Genomic DNA, 24,631 nt, shown 5'->3' on the forward strand with positions numbered 1-24,631 from the left:
ATGTGTAAGGACTAGGTCCTTTTCTCAGTCTTACTTGGTGTTGATGTTGATTTCTTGTGTGGGCCTATAAAAAAGACAAAAAGAAAACTATGGTTAGCAGTTGCTTTAAGATTAGCAGCACTGTACTGAACGGATACTTGGAGGAAACTGCTTGCATGCCTTAGAAACTATTAAACCCCAAAAGCTGGTGTTGCTTTAAAGAATTTGAAACTTTGTTTGTTTGAAAAAGTTTTGCTATATGCTGTTATATGATGGGGGAACAGGCTTTAAATTTAATGCCGTCCCAGCTGCAGTGAACATTTTTCACTAAGGGAGGTAAAGCTTTTTTGCATGATGGTTAGAAAGATACAGCTGGAAAAATACTAAATCAGTAGGACTTATTTATGAGGAGCGAGATAGCCACTTATTCAGTGAATGGCATGCGAGTGAGCTACAAAGTAATTGGGGTAGGCTCTCCGGGTATTGCATTGCTATTTTTGCAGCATCATGGGTCCACACCACCGTGCATCACTGCAGTAACACAAAGCAGTGCTGAGATGTAAGGCTCTGGTTACTTTGTGATTCTCTTCGATTCTGTTCAACATGATAGCTTTTATCTTCTTTCCAGGCTCAGCAGAAGGAGCTCTGGTCAGACCAATAGATTCTACAAAGAATGCATGTGTGGCCCAGAAGATACATGGGGGTAGGTATGATTTCTCTAAGGACGAAATTCACCCTATGCAGAATGCCAGGACTAGGCCTATTTTGAGGATTTGAGTAGTACATCGGCTTTGGGTTCGCTCATAGTACAGGGTGTGAATTTCAACCTCTTGTTTTAAGAGAGTTTAGATCCCTAGCGCCAAGTTATTCAGAATACGTGGAGGTTACTTATTGTAGAATTACCCGGTTACATACACACTGTCTTTCAGGTTAAGTCTGTATTACAACAGAATACACTGGAGTGGTAGCAAAAAAGGGGGAGCAAAAAATAAAAGCACGCACATTTGAAAAAAAACAGTATCTAAATAGAAAACAAATAGCCCCTACCTACACCTTTTGTCCCCCACTTCTTCCTCTATGTTTCTGCTACCTACAATCTGCGCAGTGAAACTTTGAGAAACAGCAGTACGTGCCCCTCCTGGGCCCAGTGACTCTGCTTTCTAGCCATGTTATGGACAGACAGAGATCTCTCCTGCATGGTATGGAGCTGCTGGGGGCTTTCAGTCTGCTCTGTTCCTCAGAAGATTTTAGCCCTCAGACTTGTTTTTAGAAGATAATATTAGACACTGTGTACAGTGCAGGTTTTTTTTTTAAAGAAAGAAAACAGTTCTAATTGCTTAATCTTAGCTTAAGAGCAAGAGCAGTAAAAGTTTAATCATTATGTTCTCAGTGATCTAAGAGCTCCTGTCCACCTCTGACCATCTCATGTGACCATATTGCTGTAACCCTTGCTCTTCCTTGCCTGATCCCCTCCATAACTGCCAACTGACTCCTAGCTGGTGTGACAATAACAGATCTCCTACTTTTATGGGACTGGGTGGAGGTGGAAGTGACCTTGCACAGCATCAGCCGGATCAGAGAAGTGTAAAGCCACTGGGGCTATGTGCCGCTTGGCTGTAGCCAAGGGCCTATTTGCTGCAACTAATATATTCCTAAAAAGTTCTGAGACTACAACTTGAGTAAGTGCCTTTCAATAGATAGCTGGCATTTAACTGGCAAACACCTTAAGTGTCTTCCTAAAACAAACTGAAGTGCCTCATTGTGACAGGTAAAGAGTTACTCCAGACCCTCAAGTGTCATAAACCCTTTTAAAAATGAATATTCATTAATTATCTTGGTGATTTTGGCTAGTAGTCTGCAGAGCAGCAGGAGTAACGTGCATCGTTAATGAAGAAGAAATGGACCTTACAATGCATCATGCATAATGCTTACTGTCAGATGCAACATTTACTTCAGTAATTGTGTGGTACAGTAATTCCTATTCTTGTTAGAAGGCTGCTGTGCCATGTCTAGACTATAACATCTTTGGAAATTAAGAAGGCTAATGAATATTTCAGATTTGGAGCCACAGATTGTCATCACACCCAACAGTGCTCTTTATGACACAGTGCTAAACCCTCTCACATGTGAATTGTGCAAGTCAATGGGAGTTGGGCACCAAACTCCTCTTTGAAACTCTCCCCTTTTATATACTGGCAGTGGAATGCTGACCTTTTAGTGTGACACAGGCTTCCCCAAACCAGGGGCTAGCTGACTGTGACTGTTTCTATCTGGTGTGCACCTCATTGTCATCATCTTTGTCTTGGTGGTCTCCAAACTGGCTTATTGAAAGGGGGCTACCTTTAATGAATATTCAGAAGCTACAGCTGGTGCAGGATATGAGGCTTGATAAATTATTTGTGTGAAAAACAACAACCAGATAGCAGCTGTTCTCCAAAGCTTTTAGAAGCTTCCAGTTTGACCTGGGTGCAATTCAAGGTGTTAATTTTGATCATGAAAGTCCTACCTGAGTTGGGCCTGGTTCCCTTAGAAACTGCCTCTTTCCTCATGTGCTACCCTGGCAGCTGAGAGGAGCTAGGATGTTTTTGCTAACAGCCTCAAACTAGGATTGTTTGGAGTTCAAAGGCAGGGCTCTGGTGAGCTCTCAGTTCTGGAATTCTCTTCCTCCAATTGTCTGACAGAACCAGCCAATATTGTGTTTAGTGAAAGGCCCATCTATTTTTTTAAGGCTCTTTCCTTGCAGGATGATATTGGGGACTGCAGTTCTCTGATTTTATCCTGGGGGAATCTGTAAGGAGAGGCAGACTACAACTCTGCAAGAGAGACTGGCACATGCTCTGCACTCCAACTCTTCTGGATGGTGAAGCAGCCCACATGCTGCTTGAGGGAAAGCTGCCATAATTCAGAGCAGTCCTCTGGCTACTCTAAATGATACCAGGGGCTAAATCAGCCCCAGAGCAGACCAGAATCCTGGAGGTGTGTAAAGTCACTTTTGCCCCTGTGCTGTGCTTTCTATGCTATACCCTGTGCTGGCCCTCTGCATAACGGTCAATTATTTCAAGTGTAATCCTGAAGAGTTCACTCATCCTCTGGTTCTTATACTGCCCCTCTATAAAATGAAGATATTACTTATCATACAAGTGTGAAATTTATTTACCGAATGTCTGAAACACTACATAAGTGCTATTGGTTATAAACATTAGTATTATTAGCCAGAATATGCTCCCTAAAAAATAGAATGACTTCTGTTGTGTGTTTGTATCTGCACCACAAATGTAATAATCATATGGGAAGAGTGGGATCAAAATAAACACACAGAGCTACCTACATATTACTTCTCCCACAAACCCTACTTTTAAAGAACATTACTAACGTTGCAAAGTCAAGCACACAGGAGTCAGGAAATGCAACCTTATTTTGGCCTCCTTGTACTTATGCAGTTTTTTGTGTAATTTCCTAGGTTTTTAAAAAAGCAAATTGAAAAAAAGAGAAATCCCATCATGTGGCCTCATATTGACACACACAGGGTTCAGCAGAAGGGTTGGAGCCTTGAGATCCATCACAAAGACCTCTGCTGAATGCTTCAGTTTCCTCCTCCATGCTGCCTGGGCACCAGGCTCTATCTATTTAGCTTAACACAGAGACAGTTAAGGTGTGACTTGATTACAGTCTATAAGTATTTACATGGGAAACAAATATTTAACAGCTCTTCAGTCTAGCAGAGAAAGGTATAACATGATCTAATGGCTGGAAGTTGAAGCTAGACAAATTCAGACTGGAGGGAAGATTAATTTTTTTAAAAAATGAGTGTAATTAACCATTGGAACAACTTATCAAGGGTCGTAGTAGATTCTCCTTCACTGGCAATTTTTAAATTGAGATCAGATGTTTTTCTAAAAGACATGCTCTTGGAATTACTTTGGGGGAAGTTCTTTGGTCTGTGCTATGTGGGAGGTCAGACTAGATAATCACAGTGGTCCCTTCTGGCTTTGGAATCTATGAATAATGTACACTGCTGTTCTGACAGATCTCTGGTCACTGCAGACACAGCCAGTGAAGGCCATTAGAGGACACTCAAACTATTTAAAGGGATATTCCCCACTTTAGCAGCCCACCTTATCCAGGGATTACAAAAATCACCTAACTCATGACCATTATTAAAGCTGCACAAGTATGAAGCATCTTTTCCAGATGAGATCTACATTCTGCCAAAATAGAAAAAAGAAAACAGAGAATAGTGAAGAGATTCCTACCCTCTCTCTTTTCCTTCCATCTCAAGTATCCAGTCAAACAACTGGCCTGTTTGTTCTGGAGGTGGCTCAGCTGTGGTATATAAACCCACATGTTCAGGTGGCCAACACAGTAGATGTTTTCAGTTTGTATTCTCTAAATATTCAGCCAACAGACAGGTGGTTGGAGGTGGGGTCATGCACAGTGGTTTTACAGAAAGAGAGATGGGCAGAAAGGCAGGAGTAACAGATACTGTAGTTGTTCTGTCTGTTCCTAGTCAACCTCATCCTTTGGGGCTGTAAATTAGAGGGGCAGATGCTCTGTATAAATAATCTGGGAAGACTTCCAGATTCATCATTGAAAAGTGAAGTACAACATTGGTGGCACTAAATCCTTGTTGGGTGGTGAGCAAAACACTTTTTTTGGCACAACTGACCCCAGTTTGGTTTGAAAATACCTGACTCAATCAATTCAGAGATGGTTAGAAGATTGACAGATGGTGAAAGAGACCAATAACTAACCTCTCTCCATTGTATTCTCAAAGGTCCTCTACCTAAATAGCCTCAATAGCCTGTAGTTTACTTCTTCAGTTTTGGAGGGCAGCCACATGCCCTGGCCCCACACCAAGGCAGTCTGGGAAGCGGCCGGAACCACGTCCCTGTGCGGCCCCTGGGGGAGGGGGGAACACAGGGCTCTGCGCGCTGCCCTTTCCATGCCTCCAGGTACCTCTCCCAAAGCTCCCATTGGCTGAGGTTCCCCATTCCCGGCCAATGGGAGCTGTGGGGGGGGGGCAGTGCCTGGAGGCAAGGGCAATGCATGGAGCCCTCCGCCTTTGCCCCCTCCCCCCGGGCCCCATGGACGTGGTGCCAGCGCAGGGCCTGCGGCACCACGGGGGGCAATCCCACGGGCCGGATCCAAAGCCCTGAGGCGCTGGATCCGGCCCGCGGGCCGTAGTTTGCCCACCCCTGATCTAGTCTGTCATCAACCTTCAGCCATGGCCAGTACCTAATGATTCAAAGATGAAACCTCCACAACAGCCAGTTGTACCATGCTATTTGTAGGTTGTGGAAAATGAATGTCTTCATGACCTCACAGATGATCATTTTATACCCTGAACAACATCTTTTGGTTATAGCATTATCTTATAGCATTATCTTAGTTTCACAGAATCATAGAATTGTAGGACTGGAAGGGATCTCAAGAGGTCATCTAATCCAGTCCCTTGCACTCAAGGCAGGACTAAGTATTATCTAGACCATCCCTGACAGGTATTTGTCTCCCCTGCTCTTAAAAATCTCCAGTGATGGAGCTTCCAGAACCGCCCCAGGCAATTTGTTCCAGTGCTTAAGCATCCTGCCAGTTCGGAAGTTTTTCCTAATGTCCAACCTAAACCTCCCTTGCTGCAATTTAAACCCATTGCTTCTTGTCCTATCCTCAGGGGTTAAGGAGAACATTTTTTCCTCTCTTCTCCTTGTAACAACCTTGTATGTACTTGAAAACTTGTCATGTCACCTCTCAGTCTTCTCTTCTCCAGACTAAACAAACCAAATTTTTTCAATCTTCCCTCAAAGGTCAAGTTTTCTAGATCTTTAATCATTTTTGTTGCTCTTCTCTGGACTTTCTCCAATTTGTCCACATCTTTCCTGAAATCTGGCACCCAGACCTGGACACAATATTCCAGTTGAGGCCTAATCAGGGCAGAGTAGAGCAGAAGAATTAATTCTCATATCTTGCTTACAACACTCCTGCTAATACTTGCACATCCCAGAATGATGTTTGCTTTCCCCTTCCCCCTGCCTGCCGCCCCCCACAACAGTGTTAGACTGTTGACTCATATTTAGGTTGTGCTCCATTATGACCTTCAGATCCTTTTCTGCAGTACTCCTTCCTAGGCAATTATTTCCCATTATGTGTGTGTACAGCTGATTGTTCCTTCCTAAATGGAACACTTTGACTTTGTCCTTATTGAATTTCATCCTATTTACATGAAACCATTTGTCCAGTTTGTCCAGATCGTTTTGAATTTTAATCCTATCCTCCAAAGCACATGCAATGCCTCCCAGTTTGGTATCATCTGCAAACTTTATAAGTGTACTCTCTCTACCATTATCTAAATCATTGATGAAGATATTGAACAGAACCAGACCCACAACTGATCCCTATCGGACCCCACTTGATATGCCCTTCCAGCTTGACTGTGAACCAGTTTGTAGGGTTGTTAGTGATCATAAACATTATAGTTATTTTTCACTTTAAATTCTAGTCACAGTATTTGACTCAATGACCTCCTGTAGCAGTGAATGCCACAGAACAACTGTATGTGGCTGAAGTTAGTCTTTCCAGCTCATTTTATAAATTACAGCCTTTAATTTCATTGAGTGGGGAAAACTCTGAATCTTTTGAAGTTCACCTATACTAACTGTAATGCAAACTGTAATTGACATTTCACGCTGAGCATGGCTATTTCAGAGAAATGGTTCTGTTTCAGAACACGGTGTGACTGATGATGCAGGGACTCATCACTTACTTATAGTGTCAGCCTTGATGATTATTGCGTTGGTTCCTGTTACCGGAGTTGGAGGTGACCCATCAACATTAGATGTGGTTTGATGACCCTTGCTATGTTCTGAGGTTATTACACTGGTAGTCGGATCTGAAAAGAAGGCAGTCAAATGAGCATTGATCCAATACAAACAGCATGCTTGATCCTCAACACCCACCTATCTGCCCGCCCTCCCGCCCCCAACTTTACACCTTACTTGCTCTCAGCCCCATTAGTGTAGAGTGTGTAGCTGGAGCACCTCCCACTCTGGCAATCCTTTGCCAGCCAGCCGCTAAGGGGTTGTTACTACTAGCATAATTTAGAGCAGCCTTGAGGCCTCACTAAGCCATACCAGTGGCCAAAATAGCCTCAGGCCCTTTTTCCAGGATCAGGGAAACGGAAATATAGCTTAGAGCCACTTCCACCCCTACCCCATTCCTGTGCTGAGTACAATCTGGTCAGAACAGAGAAACTGAATTCCTGATAAAGTCTGTGTCAATTCTACAGCTAAACACCTGACAGTCACATGGTTTGATCTTATACAAGTTTTACAGATAGAAATTAATAATAGGGTTGTAACAGGGTTCATGGCCCGCCCCTCTTCCTGGGGCCTGTTTGCCCTCCCCAGTAGGGCTCGGAGAGGCCTCAGGGTTGTGCAACACCTGTGTCTTTATTTACTTAATGTTGTCCCACCACCAGTGTCCATCTATATACAAGCTTTAGAGGGTTACCTCCCTCACAGGCAGGGTCAGCCTTCAGCTAGGAGGCCTCTAGCTCCCTCCCTGACTGATGTCTCCCTTGCCACACACCCCCTTCTGGATCCCTCCGAGCCTTTATAGCCCTTGGCTTCTCAGGTCAGCAGGTGTTACCAATCCTCAGGCCAGCATCAGGCCTTTTCCATCAGCCCCAATCGGCTTCCCTGGATTGCAGCTGACTGGGCAGGGGCTAATTAGGTGCTTCTGCACCAGCACCCTGCTACAAGGGTCAATTGCTTCATTCTCTGCCACTGGGAGGATTTATCCTGCTGCTTAGAAAGTACAATATCCGGAGATCGTTAAAAGTACAACTAAATGTCTATTCTCGCCTTTATTTCAGTTCTCATATGCTTGATACAGGGTCAGGGCTACTTGTATAATAATGAGATTTGCACTTGAGGTGAGTCTAAAATGATCCCGTGACGCACCCCGTGAAGCAGCAGAGCTGAAGGTCATTGAACAACAATGAAACAGAATTTAAGTTGTCACGATCGAGTGGATAATTTATATTTTATGTTCATACCTTAATCTAACAAAAGGCAAGACGCTACCTATTGGATAAAAACAGCAGGTACCCGATGGCAACACAATACTCCCTTTCTGACTTATGCAAAGTCTATAAGAGCCAGCTATAAACCAATGGAAGAGTGTCCACACAAGGGATTTAACAAACCATTTTTAAAAACCTATACATTTAAACTGGTGCAAATTTTGTATCTAGACCATGTCAGCCTTTGGGAGTGTATGCTTCAAATATGTACAGTCTCTGTATTTCCTCCAGTCTTCCCAGAGAGAGCCCTTCTCCAGAATCTCTGTCCAGACACCTGGGGTATGTGTACACTGCAATAAAACACCCAGACTAAACAAACCCAATTTTTTCAATGTCAACACTGACATTTCACAGCCCTGCAAGCCCAAGTGAGCTGACACGGGCGTCTTATTGCAGTGTAGACATCCCCCTGAGGCCTGATTTTCATGTTGAACACCAGCAGTAACCAGTGACTTCAGAGAGAGCAGCAGGTGCTCAGCACCTCTGAAAAGCTGATCACTTATTTAGGTGTCTAAATATGAATTAAGATGTCTAGCTTCAGGCACCCAAATTCCAAGGCCTTCTGGATTTTATCCCACTGTCAAGCTCCGCTCAGAACTCAGTGACTTCTTTAGGTATTCCACACGCTGCAGGGTTGGGTCCTGGAGCCACGCTTAGCTAAATGGGCAAGTGGACTGCAAGTCGCTGTAACCCAACAGCACATGAGCTACTTCCCCCCCCCTTCATTTTTTTGGGGTAGGTTTAGGTCTTATTCTAAAACCAGTTTTGTAAACATAATATTGATACCAAAAAGTACATTTGTACAACATTACAGAATTAAACTATGCTCCCCCTGCCTGAGTTTGCTAGAGCACTTTCCCCTCCCAGAATACCCCTACAGGGGCCCAGGGAGCTAAGAAACACAAGGGGAGGCAGCAGCATCGGGGGGGGGGGAGGGATTTCAGGTTGGGGCCTTTGCCCCTTCCCTGCTTCATGTATGTATTTCATCCAAATAGCTGTGCTGCAGGCAACACTGGCCCCACCCGTTGAGCAGGCGTATAACAAGGAGTGCACCTTGCCTCTCTCCAAAGGCATAATGCCTGCGTTTCCAGGCCCCACCATTCTGGAGGTGTGTGCTGCCTCCCCCCTCCAGCATGACTCAAGCCGATAAGAGCCATAATTGCACCTTAAGGTTCAGGCTATATTCTGGAAAGCCTAGAAATTTTGAGGTAAGGCTGAACTGCCTGTACCTCGCTCATTCTGCACACAGGATCACATATTTTAAAATTAATATGGAAGTCTAGTCTATAATAGAAGCTAATGATTTGCAAACTTTCATTTAAATAATTTTAAAAAAGCTTTTTAAAATTATGGTGCAAGAGTTACACAAAGCCTCCGAAACCTCTGATCATTTCTGAATCCCCGTAACTTAAAAGGCAAACAGATTTTTAAACAAACTTTTCTTTTTGTTTTCATTTTTATTTTAATTGCTCCAGGCTCTGTAACCTTGTACACTGAATTTTGACCTGAGGTCTTAAAACAAACAAACAAAACCCTCTTAACATGTAGGGGCTTATTATAGGAGATAATGAGAATGGTAGTTGCAGCAGGTTCCACTAATGGTTCTGTTATCATAGAAGCAATAATATGAAGTTATTACAACAATATTAATAAAAGCCTCTGATCAGAGACCGAAAGGAAAGCCAGACTTGCAGTAATCCTTCATCTGCGGAGACATTCAACCATAAATACACTCAGCAAGCTGTGCAGAATAATCAGGTGAGTGGGAGAAACAAGGAGGGAGGCAGCCAGGCATCTTGTTCTGACATCAACCACCAGTTTGTCTGGTAACCCCACATACAGCTGTAATCCCACAGGGATCACATGTTCCAAGAGCTGCCTCACTACTGGCAGGAACCCAGGTCTAAATACTCTACTCATATTTAGTTGCTGTGAGAACAGATTGTTCTGGGGAACATGTATATTCCACAATGGAGGATCAGTGGGAGAACATAATCTTCATTTATCTTTTTTGATACAATTTATTCAGCATGGGCAAAATTCACCCCTGTACAGAGGGATGGCCAAGGTATAAGCTGGGTAAAACAGAGTTAAAAGCTCCTTGAGATTGGGCATGAACACACCCTTCTATTACCAGTACTGTCAGGATAAGTTAATCACAAGGCCCTCCACACAAGACAAAAGTGGTTCTCATCCTGCCCAGGAGTTTTGGGCTGAGTGGGCAGAGGTGTTTTGCTGCGTATTGTCTGGGTAAGTGTGTGCGTGTGTTGGGTCAGGGTGAAGGGCAAAGGCAGAACACACAGAAACAAAGAGGAGAGAGAGACACGTACACACACACAGGGGAAGACCACAAAAGTCACTGTAGGTGCAGCTGAAAGCATGGCATGGGACCCTGGAAGAAACCTGGGGAGAGGTTATTTGGGTCAGGAGTGCTGCCTGAAAAGAAGCTTGGGTCTGTGAGCAATAGAAACTATTTCTTGTTACTTTGATTCGTGCTGCATTCAGAGACACAGGACTTGGTACATTCTTTGTAAATAAAACTGCCTCAAAGAAATACCTGAGGGTATGTCTACATCTAAAACACTGCAGCTGCGCCGCGGTAGCACTTCAGCGTGGACAGTACTTACGCTGATGGGAGGGGTTCTCGCATTGTCATAGGTAATCCACCTCCCTGAGAGGTGGTAGCTAGAACAACGGACGAATTCTACTGTCGACCTAGCACTGTCTACCCCGGGGGTCAGGTCAGTCTAGCTACGTCTTTCAGGGGCATGGATTTTTCACACCCCTGAGAGATGTAGCTATGCCGATTTAAGTTCCTAATGTAGATCAGGCCTCAATGTCACCAATTTTTCCTCTGAACTGGAACGACCTATTAGACCCTGAGTTTTTGGCTAGATGCTCAGGTCAGAAGTAGCGATGTACAATATTAAATGGTTAAATGATTAACCGGTAAGTATTAGTCTTACTGTTAACCCAACCTAACTGTTAACGCCTGGTGTGCCGGCCGGAGCGGCTCCAGCCCCTCTCCCTTTAATCGGCTAACCGGTTAAATGATATACTTTTTATTGTTTAAACAGTTAGCTATTTAAATAATATTTACATCCCTAGTCAGAAGGGGTAACAGTACTATTTATGTCTTACTTAAAATCTGATGTAAAGCCCATTGCAGTTATTTAGAAAGAATCCCATTAAATTCAATGGGCTTTGGATCAGGCCCTTAAGCCCTATATTGAGGGTTGAAGTGGGCACAAAGTTGTGCACGGGCCCTCTGCACTGGATCTAACGTGAGCCTAAAGAGGCAACCTAATGAGGAGATTCTCTTAATTCTATTTGTAATTTCCTTTACAGTGAAATATTAACACCTGATTTGGGGCCTTCAGTAGTATCTAAGCTTTGTGTCTAATACACAGTATTGCGATCTCCTAAGTAGATGGAGCAGTTCTTGTGCCAATCCCCTAAAGAGGCTGACTCATTCAGACACAGCCAGTGCTTATAAATGGAAGAGCAGCACTGAGCCTGCTAGAGATTTGGGTTTTGATAAAACCCATAACTCAGATCTATGAGAGACTTAATTTGATGTAGGAAGTAGAAGGAGACAGTGTAAATCTGAGTTCTCCGCTTATTACAATGCCAGTGTTCTGTAAGAGAATCCCCTGCTGGTTCCTCTTGGGCACTCAGTGATCCAGATCTGCCCTTCCCACTGACACATCACTGCAGTAATTCATCATGTGCCTATTCCTCCAGCTGCAGAAAAGATTTCTGCATGCTTAACAGGAGGAGGCTGAATTCACAGCAAAGCATCACAACAGAGAAAGCAGGTTGTTGCTGTAAAACAATCACATCGTTGTTTAATGGGTCTGTTGTCAACAGTTGATTATAAATAAGATTTTTAAAGGGATGCCTTACCAGCCATCATCGAAGTGGAGTCTGATGCTGCCATCACAGAACTCGCTGGCAGTGATTCAGTTTTCTCTGCTGATATTTTGGTAGGATAAACGACAGTATGTTAACCACTGTTCTCAACACATATTTGTCAAAGAAATAATCAGCAGGAAAGCAAGGGGAAAACTGGAGCTTTTCTGTAAATCTGCTGTCTGAGCATCAGGTTTTGCCTACTACTTGTGTCCAATAGCCCTTAGTTTTCTTTTAATGAACTGAAATTTTACATATATCTTCTCTTGATCTCAGGGTGAATTACCACTTATCTTACATACAATCCACATACATTTCAGTTTTTCTACATAGTGTTCTTAATCTCCCTCCCAGCAGGCTAACTAGTTTTGATATTAGAACCACATCAAATAAGCCAAAAATGATTGCGAAGTGCAGAGAACATAAAACCAAAATTATCTGTGTGTAAAAAATGATGTAAGGTCAACCATCTCAGTAATTCATGGACACGCTTCAAAAATTGAGGCTACTTTGTTTAAGCATCTTTCAGGCCAAAAGAAACTGTGTGTGTTTCCAGTCAAAATCTTTCTATTTCCAGTAAGAGATTTTAAGCAGAAAACGAAGTGATTTCTGTGGAGCTTACACCTTACACATACACTCACAGGACCAAATTTTAAAAGAGGATTCACTCAGGCCTCTAATTTTGCATCTATAATCAATCGCACATGAAGCTGATTGCAGCAGTAAATCAGCAGTAAAACCCAGCTCTTACCACCACGCCTCAAAAGCACTTTATAAAGGAAGTCAGCATCATTATTCCCCCATTTAACAGATGTGGTATCTGAGGCACAGAGCAAGGAAGTGACTTTTCCAAGGTTACCCAGCAGGCCAATGGCAGAACCAGGTCTCCTGAGGTCCAGTCTAGTGCTCTATCCACTAGGGCATAGTGCAACATCAAAATCCTCAGGGATTGGAATGCCCAATCCTCATTCAAATTAATGGTAAATCATTGTTCAAATAATCAAGGCAGCTTTGAAAATCTCACAGTAAATGTCTACTTGATTGTGCCCCTGGTAGTCAGAGGTCTAAATTCTATTAAGTATAGAATTCTATTATTTATAGACACACTTGATTGTGCTCTTTTGCATCTGTAGTTCACTACAAACAAAAATACCAGAGAGACAAGGTGGGTGAGGTAATATCTTCTATTGGACCAACTTTTGCTGGTGAGAGAGACAAGCTCTGGATCTTACACACAGCTCTTGTTTGGGGGTGTGGACTGCAGGGCTGATGCAGTAGTTTTGATTTAGTAAAAGCTACTGGGGTTGTCCTCAAATATTAGTAAAAGACAAAGGAGAGTGGCCAAATATATCAATAAACAGAGGGAGAGGGAAAGAGTGCCTGTGGAGGGGAAGAAATATGGTAGATTGAGAAAAAAGGCTATTGCATTCTTTCACAAAGCACACAGACTTTGTGAGGGCTTTTTCCAAATCTATAATGAAAGGTAACAGCAGCAACAGAAATAGTAGCAGAGATGGGGAGAGCTGTCAAATCTCTGCTGTGTGGATGGGATCAGGGGTTGGCATGGGCAAAACGATTTCCCCAGTTAAAAAGCAATATAAACGTTCTTTTGCAGAATGTCCTCATTTTTATTATTGATCCAGCCTAGTGGTTTTTTAAGGTGAAATTTAAAATTTCATTAGGCCATCTTAAATTATTGCCATTTGTCCTCTGAGACACACTGAAGACGGGGTGGTGGGAGGGAATGAAGCGTAATTGAAAAAGAAAGGTAGTGGCCAATATTCTACTAGACTAGTCTCCATTTTACAGACAAAATCTGGTCTGTCTTGTGTACTTGTCACAGAGGGAAATGAGGACACAGGAAACTTTTTCCCCGCCACACCCCTCCAGTGTGCAAATAAAGATGGTGGAATGCAGGTAATGAAGCCACGATCACCTTTCGTGAAAAATTATGAGGTTTCAAAATTTGTTTCAAAATTTGTTTTCATTCTGCATCAAAACAAGAGTGAGACACCCCAGAATAGCCAATGGAACAGCTATATACTGTCTTATTAATTTGCAGATGCAGTTGGAGGGCAGGGGGATGGATGTAAGAAAGCGTGCTGTGTTTCTTCTCCGCCGAGAGTGGGCATGCAAGAAAGGCCACCCTTCATGTTGTTTCCAATCAAAGCCTTAACAGTGAAGCCCCTACTTTGATTATGGGGCTAAATCCCACAGTCCTTAATCAAAGCTCCCATTGATTTAAAGAGAGTAAAGGTTGGGTAAGGACTGCAAATATAATCAGGGAACATTTGCTTCTATGGTAGTAGTCTATACATGGGAATTAATTGGTTAAATTGAACATTTTAATTTCTTGCTCCAAGTGGCAGGGCTTTTTATAAGAAGATCACATAATAAGCACCATCCATTAAGTTGCACACAGGCTGAGGGTGTGTTGGGTGAACAGGGAAAATCATATCTATTGAAATGGTCCTGAATTAAAATATCAGCACCCATTCAAATACCCACAGATTTTGAGGCCCTATATCTTTGGGCCTTTTCTGGCTCGGGGCCATCTCTATGTATTAATGTATGTTTTGCTTATGGAATATACCACTCACTAGACTTCCCCCTCCTTTCTTTCTCCCCTACTGCTTCAAAATATAAAAGAGGTTTCCAAGCTTGGCCTACTCCAGGATATCAATACTGACCACCACCTGGAACTAAGCTGCACAGACAGGCATGCTTTTCCTCATCAGCATTTCCTCACATGCCAGGAGCCCTACCTATCGGTATGTTTTAGTTCCAGATGGCTGTGCTGCATTGATACCCTTGAGTCAGGAACCTCTATCAAACCAAAAGGAGCCACATTAGTGATTTTTGCAAAGGGCTTTTGACACTTTCTCCCACACTTCAACAGCTTCTGCACTGGGGATATTTTAGCCATGCCTTCTGCAATAACAGCATCTGAATGGCTAGCCAAAATACAGTGAAGGAGGACCAAACACATTAGACTGTTCAATAGAAAGGCAAAGCCTGAATTTTGATGCCTATAGAATTTGAAAGTGTAACTGACAAGTAAAAGAGAGGACTAATTTTCAGGCCCAAAGGGTGGGGATTGGGAGTAATAGTTTGGAAATTGTTACACTTCCCTAGCCTAAATTATCCTATGCTTACTTTGAAGCAGTTAAATCCATTAGATTATAGAACACAGACATAAGGAAAGAAAAAGAAGCCCTGGTGACTTATGCCATTTAAAACTAGACTCAACAACATTTTGGAGAATACGCTGGGAAGCCATTGCGCACTGTTGGGGTGCTGGACTACATGACCAAATAAATATTTCCATCTTTAAGTTCTATGATAACTTAAAAAAGGAATATTTTAAAGGCCCCAATTCAGTGAAGCTATAATCAAGCTACATGGTGAAGTCCTTTCCTATTTGGTAAAGCACCTAAGCATATGTAAAAAGTGCATCCGTCAGTGTTTTGCTGAAATGGGTCCAAAGTATTATTCTAGCTTTGAAAAGTAATGGTGAAAATGGCACTTTCTTACTCAATAGATCTGCTCAGAGTCACATCTATTTACTTTAGGGACAAAAGTGTGTACTGAATTTAACTCCCTTTTCAGTCAACACAGCTGTGGGAGAGGCAGCTGGATTCTATTCCTGCTTGTTTGCTACAGGGTCAGCCACCGCCTGAGTTCCCCCTCATGGCCAGGAGTAGCTCTGCAGCACCCTGCCTCCATTTTCCTCTCAAAGCTCCTTAATAAATGCCACACTGATCTGTTTTGAGCCAGTACTAGAACTGTTTAAAATCTGGGTTTTATTGTTTACATATGGGAATGCTATTCTGGGACCACTCTGATCACTTTACATGGTCATGTCTTGATTATCCACTTTCTTTTAAAAAACAGACAAACAAAAGACCTTATCATTCCACCTCCTCAAATTACAAGGTTGTTCAAATCCAGTGCATTGGTTCAAAGCCATCTCTCTCATAAAAATGAAACATTTTAGTGTCTGAGCCACTGGAGTAGGACTTCATTATGGAGAGGTTTACTGTGGAACGAAGTATCTGAGAAGTAAACTTAATAGTTAAGAGAACACCGGCTCTCAAATCCCTAATTCTACCATCAGAACTACGTTGTTTGTGCTCTCTACTGTTCCACACTATTGTTCAGAAATGCAGCCTCCAATGGGTTCAGCAGTTGATCAGCAAAAGTTATCACTTACCACTACTAGTTTTGTCATTTGCGTCTCTTATTGATGATGGTGATGTAGTGACCTGTGTTGGTTGTTGTGAAGAGTTGGTCTGGGAAACTGGTTCCCAGGTAACATTTGAAGTAACTGAAAGAAAAAACATTCAAGTTCTTTATTTTACCTATTTCCCCCACAATATATGTAGCATATCTATCAAATATCTCTAGGCCCACTTGCATTAATATCTTTTTTAAAACACCATAATTCATCTAAATTGACAACTTCAGCAATACTGAAAGAACTCTCCTCTCCACACAGAAAACCAACAAACCAGAATGCACCACCCTAATAACTCACTCCACTAAGGAAAAGCCTATCTAAATACATGGGGTGAAATCCTAGCTCCACTGAAGACAATGGCTAAACTACCATTGATTTCAAAGGGGGCTGGATTTCACCCATCAACTTGACAGCATATGAGGCCTGCTTGCCAAGAGTGCCCCTGTGATATTTGTGGGTTTATCTGGGATTTCCCATTCTGGTGTAGGCAAAGAATTGGAGAGAGAAGATGATGAGAAGGAGCGGCAGACTGGGCAATATGGAAACATTCCTGTGCTGGGTAGTTGAGCAACAAATGGAGTTAAAGAAAACCCGTCAGGAGTTTCAGATGACCCAGTGCACCGAGAGATAATTCTTGTTTTCCTGGCCAGCAGAACAACAAAGCAATATATTGCAGGCCAATTGCAAGTGCAGCAACAGCTCCTGGAGAAGCTGTTGAGTCCCTCAATAGGGAGTGATAACTAAGGCACAGGCCTGGGCAAAATAGGCCCAATGAATGACCCCAATGGCTTTTTGTTTATGTTTGAGAAGGTGGCTTTGGGAGCAGGCTGGGAAAAGACAGTAGGGGCCTTCCAGTTAGCTCCCTCTCTCTCAGAAGAAGCTCAAGCTGTTTACATGGCGCTGAACAAGCTGCAGATTAGGATACCGTAAAGGCAGCCATTTTAGATCATATGAGTCCGTTGGCAGAATGAAACAGGCAAAGGTTTCAAGCAGCAAGCTGCACTGCACAAAAAGTATCAGATTGGGCCACTAGATGGAAGAGGCCAGATGACCAAAGAGTGGGGGATATCAGGCCATCTATTATTTTGGAACAGCGATTGCAGAATCTCCCTGAGGTCACCAGGGTTTGATGCAGAGGCACCAACCCCCTACTTTAGAAGCTGCCGTTAAACTCACTGAGGAGTTCATGGAGGCTGTTGTCCCTAGTAAAATAAACTGTCTCAGGGAGGAAAAGTGGGGAACAACCAATTGTAAGAGGGGGGAGGAAGGAAACCCTGCCCACAATCTGTCAAATTGTTTGTTACCAGTGTTGGGGCTCAAGACATCTGAAGAGGGACTGCCCCAACATGGACTGTAATCTTGCTGAGTTGTGTGTGTGGATGGAACCTTTGGGAAGCAGTCAAAACAAACACCCACCAACTCCATGAGAGCTGGGGAGGGGGAGGGGGCAATGAGGGCCAAGGGCCTAGTAGATACTGACACAGGGTGCTCATTGGTTAGGAGAGACGGGATGAAGCCCTAATGGATGAAGCCGGGGGAAAGACTGAAACTAACGTGCATTCATGGGGAAGGGAAAGTCTGTCCAGTGGCCAGGATGTCTCTGGAGATTTGGGGAACATTTCGATGGAAGTGGGGTGGATGGTCAGGACATAGCCCAAACCTGTGTTAACTGCAACCCCTTTTGAGCCCTTTTCCTTTGAGGAAGAAGAGACATGCCCAGAGAAGCAAATGGCTACAGGGGGACGGACTGGAGCAGGTGAGACAACAAGAAAGAGGCCAAGAAGCCAAAAGAAGAAACAGGACAGATAAGACAAGAGACAAGCTAAGAACCAAATTCCTGGGGGAGAACCCGAAGGTAAAGGGTATGAAAAGGAGGAAGAAGTAGAAGCCGATGAGTTAGATGAAGACGGCGAAAGGCAAGGCAAAGAGGTTGAGGGCTGGAGAGATCCAGAAGCAAGGGCAACAGCTTATTGAAATCCAGGGTAAGCTGGGTGATATTGTAGATGGGGAGACTTCAGAAGTGGGCAAAAAGTCTGATACGGAAAAAGGTTGCCCATGGTGTGAAGACAGATGGGCAGACACTGAGAGCAAGAGGCTACCCCTCCATCAGAATGTACCTTTTACAGATGGAAAATGGAGAGGGTGCCTATAAAGATGTTAGAGAGCCAGTTTAAAGAAATCTTGCACGTGGGGGGGACAGCAGCCCTAGAGGAAAGAAAGTGCCCAGGGAGGAAACATTTTTTTAAAAGGGGTGAAGGGGAGGTAGCCTATGACTGGCTCACATGGGCCAAATTGGGAGATAATTTATTAGGACTTGATGATTAAACAGTTAAAGGGATTCAGGTCATCGGCTGGGACTGTTAAATGGGAGAGAGGGAGGCTGGAAGAAGGGCAAAGAAGCTCAGGATCTTAGAGAGTTGAGACCTCTTGTTCCCCCACTCTGTGCCATCGGGGTATGTTGAAGCTTGGAAAAAGCCTTAAGGTGATGGGACACGAAGGTACATAAGACATAAATGAAGTACACTGTGGTGAATTTACATGTGTGTGTGTGTGAGGACTGCTTGCAAAGGGAAATCCAGGGTGAGGAGCCCATTCTGAGAGACTCACACTGATTTTACACCTAATGTAACACCACAGAATTCATTGCAGCTGCTCAATCAGAATCAGGCCCTTGATGTTTACTGAAGCGAAAGATTTACTGTTGGCTAGGGCAAGGCATATTGCAGACTATAACTTTGCCAATGTAACTCAATTCCAGCTAGCTATGTTACCACCTGTTATTTCAACCTTAGGTCTCTCTGGAGCACTCTGGAACACAGACTGCCAACTGTACTGGATTTTATGATCCAGTTATGATCCAGTACAGACTGCCAACTGTACTGGATTTTATGATCCAGTAATGATCCAGTATAGACTGCCAACTGTACTGGATTTTATGATCTGAGAAATTTTCCTCATAGGGGGTCCAATAGTGAAGTCCTTAGGCAAAATTTCAATGAGAATGCATCTCACTGATAGTTTTAGCTGACTAGGGACTGAATAAAGACTTCAGGAGTGGACCCAGCATTGGAAAGACTCCAAGTAAGAAGGGAAAAGGAAATATGTTAAAATGGGTTACAGTGAAAAGCAGTATGTTTCTTAGATGGGGGGGGCAGTTCTGCTCTCACTGACACTGATGTAAATCAGAAGTAACTATTTGCTTCAGTGGAGATATGACTTTTGATTTACATTGGTGAGAGAGCAGAATTAGACCCAGTGTTTGCACATATGTTAATAGATAAGAACGTTATTAGGATTGCAAAGTTAAGCCCTCAAAAGTTAGGAAATGCCAAAATTAAGGTTGCCAATACAACCTTAATTCATCCCCCCCTTGTGCATATGTATTATGATGCAGTCTTTAATTGCATGATCACATCATATTTTTTCCACAGAACTCCTGTGTCATTCAGTGCATATGCTGGACTTGTGCTAGGGACAAACCAGAGTTATGTAGTGAAGGAAATTGTTGTCCGTGGACCCCTGCTTCATTTGTTGCAGAAGTTGAAAGGTGTGTAGTGGATGAGGCAAGCATTCGCAGGAAGAGAAAGGATGGTCCCATGGTTAAGACAGCTGAATGCTGCTCTGGAAACTGGATTCTATCCCTTTCTCTGCCAGAGTTCTTGTGTGATGGCAGGCAAATCACTTAAACTAAACTTTTTACAGGTGGTCACTAATTGTGTGTTTCTCATTTACTGGCTGCCCAACTCGAGACCCTGTAGTCCAATTTGCAGAAGTGCTGAGTGCTCATAGCTGCAACTGAATTCAGTGGGAGCTGTGCTCAGACATATGAAGTGCTGCAAGATGTTAAGAACTCTGAAAAGTCATGTCCGAGACAGCTCAAATTGGGTACCCAAAATTAGTGGATATTTTGACCTTAATCTCTCTGTGCCTCAGCTCCCCATCTGTAAAATACGAATAACAACACACCTTCCTCTCACATAACAGTTGTAAAGATAAATGAGTAAATGACTGTGAAGCCCTCATATTCTATAAACCCTCAGATTGCCGAGAAAAGCTGATAAGGAAATTAATAATTCTGTCTTCAGAGCATGATTTCAATCGTGTGCATGGGGCCATACATTGATCAATGAGGATAAAAGAAAATATTGAAAAACTGCTCATCAGTTGAGCAATATCCATCCTGTGCAACAAATGAGGCAGGGATCCAGTGGGAAAAAATAGTATGCAATCATGTAATTAAAGACTGTACCATAATGCATACGCACAATGGGACTGAATTAAGGTTGCACATGCAGCTTGGAGGAGTTCAGCACAATTTTCTACTGACATTTATATTCCAAAAGCAAAAAATAAATAAATCTTCTTTTAAATGCATGCCCAAGTTTGTGGTGTAGAGGATCTCTCTCATTGTCTTACATGCACAGCAGGTGACAGAGACCTCTGAATCCCAGGCAAAGTGAAAACCTTGGAAGCTTACCTGAGACATCTGTACTACTGTTTGTAATAATGGTTGAATCACTGGAAACTGAAAAGTAATATAAAGGATTGTGTTAGTGCAGCCATCTTCCAGGTCTGTTTGGTGCTAAAATATGAAAGTTAATAATGTGCACACAAAGCATTTGTAACATTTAGGATCACAGTGCTTTCCCTTATGTTTCCAAAGATGTGCAGGATTTAGCTATATCATTTACATTCACACCAAACTGAAATTAGTGGGAGCTGCATGGCTAAATCACATGGAAAGCATAGGGGTTTCTGTTATAATCCCTGGCGGTATAGAGAGAATTTAACTGGTGAACCATTGATTTGCTAATTTTTCCTGAAGATGTATAAAAAAGATGAATATAAACTGCATGGATTAGAACAGAGGTGCCCAAATTTTTCAGGCGACTGCAGTTTTACCAGAGTATGACCTTGGCCCACCACTTCCTATTCAATTGTTCATGCTCTAACTCACAATGGAGTGATAGCTACACTCAGCTGTAGGCCTTGTCTGTGTTTGAAAGACCTAATGAAGGCACAGTTTAGACTGGCCATGATTTATTGTTTAGAGCATGGCCAAAGGAATGGGAGACAAGCAACAACGCATGGGCGTGCAGCATGTGTCTTGTGTCATCATCTACACTAGTGCAAAGACAACTCTTGGGAGATTATCACAAGAAATGGTGCTTGGAACCAGGTAATTTTGTGAAAATCTCAGCTTTCATCACAAAAAGTTTCTAGCTTCCACGGTTGTGGAGAAACGGTTGTGGAGAACATGACCCAAGTGCACACTAAAGGCTCAGAAATTAGAAGTCAAATTTAAAGAAACCCCAAATTTATATATTTTTAAAATCTTCTGATTTTTAAATCCATTTTTTTTGCTTGAGTCATGATTTTTGCACACTGGGGCTGGCAATGTGACTGCACCGTGGGTGTAAAACAGTGCTACATCAGGATGGCAGGGTTTTACACCCACCCCATATGGCTGCCAATGACTTCACAAGGTGCAGGGCGGCAGACAATCAGGGCCATGATAATCAAGTCTGAGGTGGAAGAGATCAGCTTCATTAGTGAATAGAATCAGCAGAGAGGCACAAAATCATCACACAGTGTGACACCCTGACATTTGGCTTTGCATCATGATATACTGTGGTGATGTATTAAAACCCTATGGTGTAGACATAGGGCAGCACACTGCTATTATTATGACAGGTTTCAGAGTAGCAGCCGTGTTAGTCTGTATTCGCAAAAAGAAAAGGAGGACTTGTGGCACCTTAGAGACTAACAAATTCATTTGAGCATAAGCTTTCGTGAGCTACAGCTCATTTCATCGGATGCATCCGATGAAGTGAGCTGTAGCTGACGAAAGCGTATGCTCAAATAAATTTGTTAGTCTCTAAGGTGCCACAAGTCCTCCTTTTCTTTTTGCTATTATTATGTGTCTCCATTCATAGTACTTTGATGTCGTCCCCCTGTATTGGCTGCTGGGTAGACCAGTCAGCTTTGTTCCCTTTGCTCAGCACACTGCACTCTCATTTGCATTTCTGAGACCAGCCAGAGTGAGAGAGCTGAGATATGACCTGTAAAGTATTAGCTGATTAGAAACCAGAGGAATCTGTGTGCTCTATACCATACTATATATATGTGAATGGTATATTAACAAAGCTGGCCTAAAATAGCAGAGTCATTCTTTCCTTGCCCATATTTCATACTAGGGCAACAAAGCTCTGGTTTGACACCCCCTTGTCTATTAATCTAGTCTATGCTTTGTAAAGTGTGCATTATACGGTATGAAGTATACTTTGCTAATAATTTGCTAACACAATCTGCTTGAAGAAAGCCATGGTCACCAATTCACATTTCTGGATGATGCTAATCTCGGTTTTTCTTTTCAAGGTCTCCAAACAATGACTTCTTCTGAAGAAAGGTTTCTATTCCCCCAATTTTTTCATAGCCAGAAGTGCATCCTTTCACTTTACGGAGACAACTATCAAGCAAGCTGGAGTATGGAAACAGCCTTAGAGATCTTGGAGGGAGGGGGTCAGATATGGAGCTTTTAAAAATATAAGGAGGGATTAATTTTTCACCTTATTTTATCATTTATATTTGTGCCAAATGCATGCAAAATGATAACAGTGTGATTTCATAATATTTCGTGCCCACTTGGCACAGCTGTAAATGGCAACACAAGACTCATTGTATGGTCTTAAGAGGTGGTTCCCCCTCTCTCCCCTACTATTAGTGATATCTGGCCATATCTGAATTGATGGGCTAGAAATAAAAGACTCTACAAACCCTTGAGCCTCACAGTCCTCCCCTGCACCCCCAAGTGTTTACCATTTTGTGACTAGGTTCAAGCTGCAGCATATGGTGCTAGCTCATTGCATTACCTTGCTATGCACAAATTCTTTCATCTGAGCTGCAAGGCAATAAGGGAAGTCTAACCACTAAACTTTCAACATAGTGCACAGGCTTTGTAGCCTAGCAACTACTCTTAATGTTAACAGGATCAAATAGCATAATATCTGTGCACCTCTTTGAAAGTGCAGGGTAAAGCACTTTATGTAGGATGCAGTCACTCTGTCAATACTCTCTGATTTCCCTTGACATTTTCCTCTTGGTCACTCAGTGAAACAGTTCTGCCCTTCCCACTGATACATTACTGATCTAAAACGTTAGTTGTCAATGGGGAATCATCATCAAATAATGTGTTTATCACAGGGTTCCACCTGGATCAGTACTAGGCCTGATACTATACAACATTTTCATCAATGATCCGAAAGTAGATATATCATCACAGCTGATAGAATTTGTGGATTGGTGTTATGATGGGGCCAGAGCAGTCATACAGAGCTATTGGGATGACATGATAAACTGGGTCCATTTGGATAAAATGCATTTTAATTAGGGCTGTCAAGCGATTAAAAAAATTAATCGTGATTAATCGCATGATTAAAAAATTAATTGCGATTAATTGCACGATTAATCGCACTGTTAAACAATAATGTGTCTGTTCTAAACAGATTATAAAAAAGATTATAAAAGGATGTAGTCTTACCTGGAGTGGACTGAATGTTCTTGGTTGTTGGAGTACTGAACTGGAGCGTGTATCCTAGAAAGCAATAACTTAGAAAAGGATTTATGGGTCATAGTGGTCAAGCAACTCAGCATGAGCTTCCAGTGCGATGCCATGGTAAAAAGGGCGAATACGATCTTTGGATGTATAAACAGGGGAGTAGTAAGTAGGGAAGTGATTTACTTCTGCATACAGCATTGGTGAGACCAATACTGGAATAGCATAAATAGTTCTGGTGTCCACATAGTAAAAAAGATTGAAAAATTGGAAAGGGTGCATTACAAAGCCACAGAAATGGTTTGAGGGCTGGAGAAAATGCCTTAAAGTGAGAGATTTAAAGAGCTTATTAAAAAGAAAGTTGTGTGGTGACTTGATGATAGTGTGTAAACGCCTTCACGGGAAGAAAATACCAGTTACTAAAGAGCTCTTTAATCTAGCAGAGAAGGGCATAAGGACAGTGGTGAGCTGGAGCCGCTTCACAGCGGTTTGCTGGAACTGGTTGTTAAATTTAGAAGCCTTTTTAGAACCGGTTGTCCCATGAGGGACAACTCATGGGACAACCGGTTCTAAAAAGGCTTCTAAATTTAACAACCAGCCAAAAGTGGTGCCTTAGGCGCCGACTCCGTGGGTGCTCTGGGGCTGGAGCACCCGCGGGGAAAATTTGGTGGGTGCAGAGCACCCTGAATTACGTGCCGCCCCACTCTGCTTCTCCGCCCCCCCCCCCCGGCTTTCCGCGAATCAGCTGTTCACGCGGGAAGCCTGGGAGGGCTGAGAAGCAAGCAGCGGCTTTGCACTCAGGCCCAAGGAGGTGGAACAGAGGTGAGCTGGGGCGGGGGGGCGTGAGGAGGGCCGCCCGCGCTGCAGC

At 42.9% G+C, this 24,631-nt stretch overlaps 1 protein-coding gene across 2 annotated transcripts in view; it reads right to left on the reverse strand.

Moving 5' to 3' along the window:
* Positions 1 to 24,631, reverse strand: part of EMCN (endomucin) — an 84,011-nt gene that overhangs the window by 32,604 nt on the left and 26,776 nt on the right. For both annotated transcript variants that reach the window (XM_074949982.1, XM_074949983.1), the window contains exons 3-8: positions 23,749 to 23,802; positions 20,686 to 20,733; positions 16,182 to 16,295; positions 11,963 to 12,031; positions 6,737 to 6,862; positions 35 to 64 (exon numbers count right to left, since the gene is read on the reverse strand). In XM_074949982.1, coding sequence (XP_074806083.1) covers positions 35 to 64; positions 6,737 to 6,862; positions 11,963 to 12,031; positions 16,182 to 16,295; positions 20,686 to 20,733; positions 23,749 to 23,802 — 441 coding nt within the window. The remainder of the gene's footprint in view (positions 1 to 34; positions 65 to 6,736; positions 6,863 to 11,962; positions 12,032 to 16,181; positions 16,296 to 20,685; positions 20,734 to 23,748; positions 23,803 to 24,631) is intronic.

Source organism: Natator depressus, chromosome 4 (assembly GCF_965152275.1).
Source record: "Natator depressus isolate rNatDep1 chromosome 4, rNatDep2.hap1, whole genome shotgun sequence".
In the NCBI taxonomy this organism is placed as follows: domain Eukaryota; kingdom Metazoa; phylum Chordata; order Testudines; family Cheloniidae; genus Natator; species Natator depressus.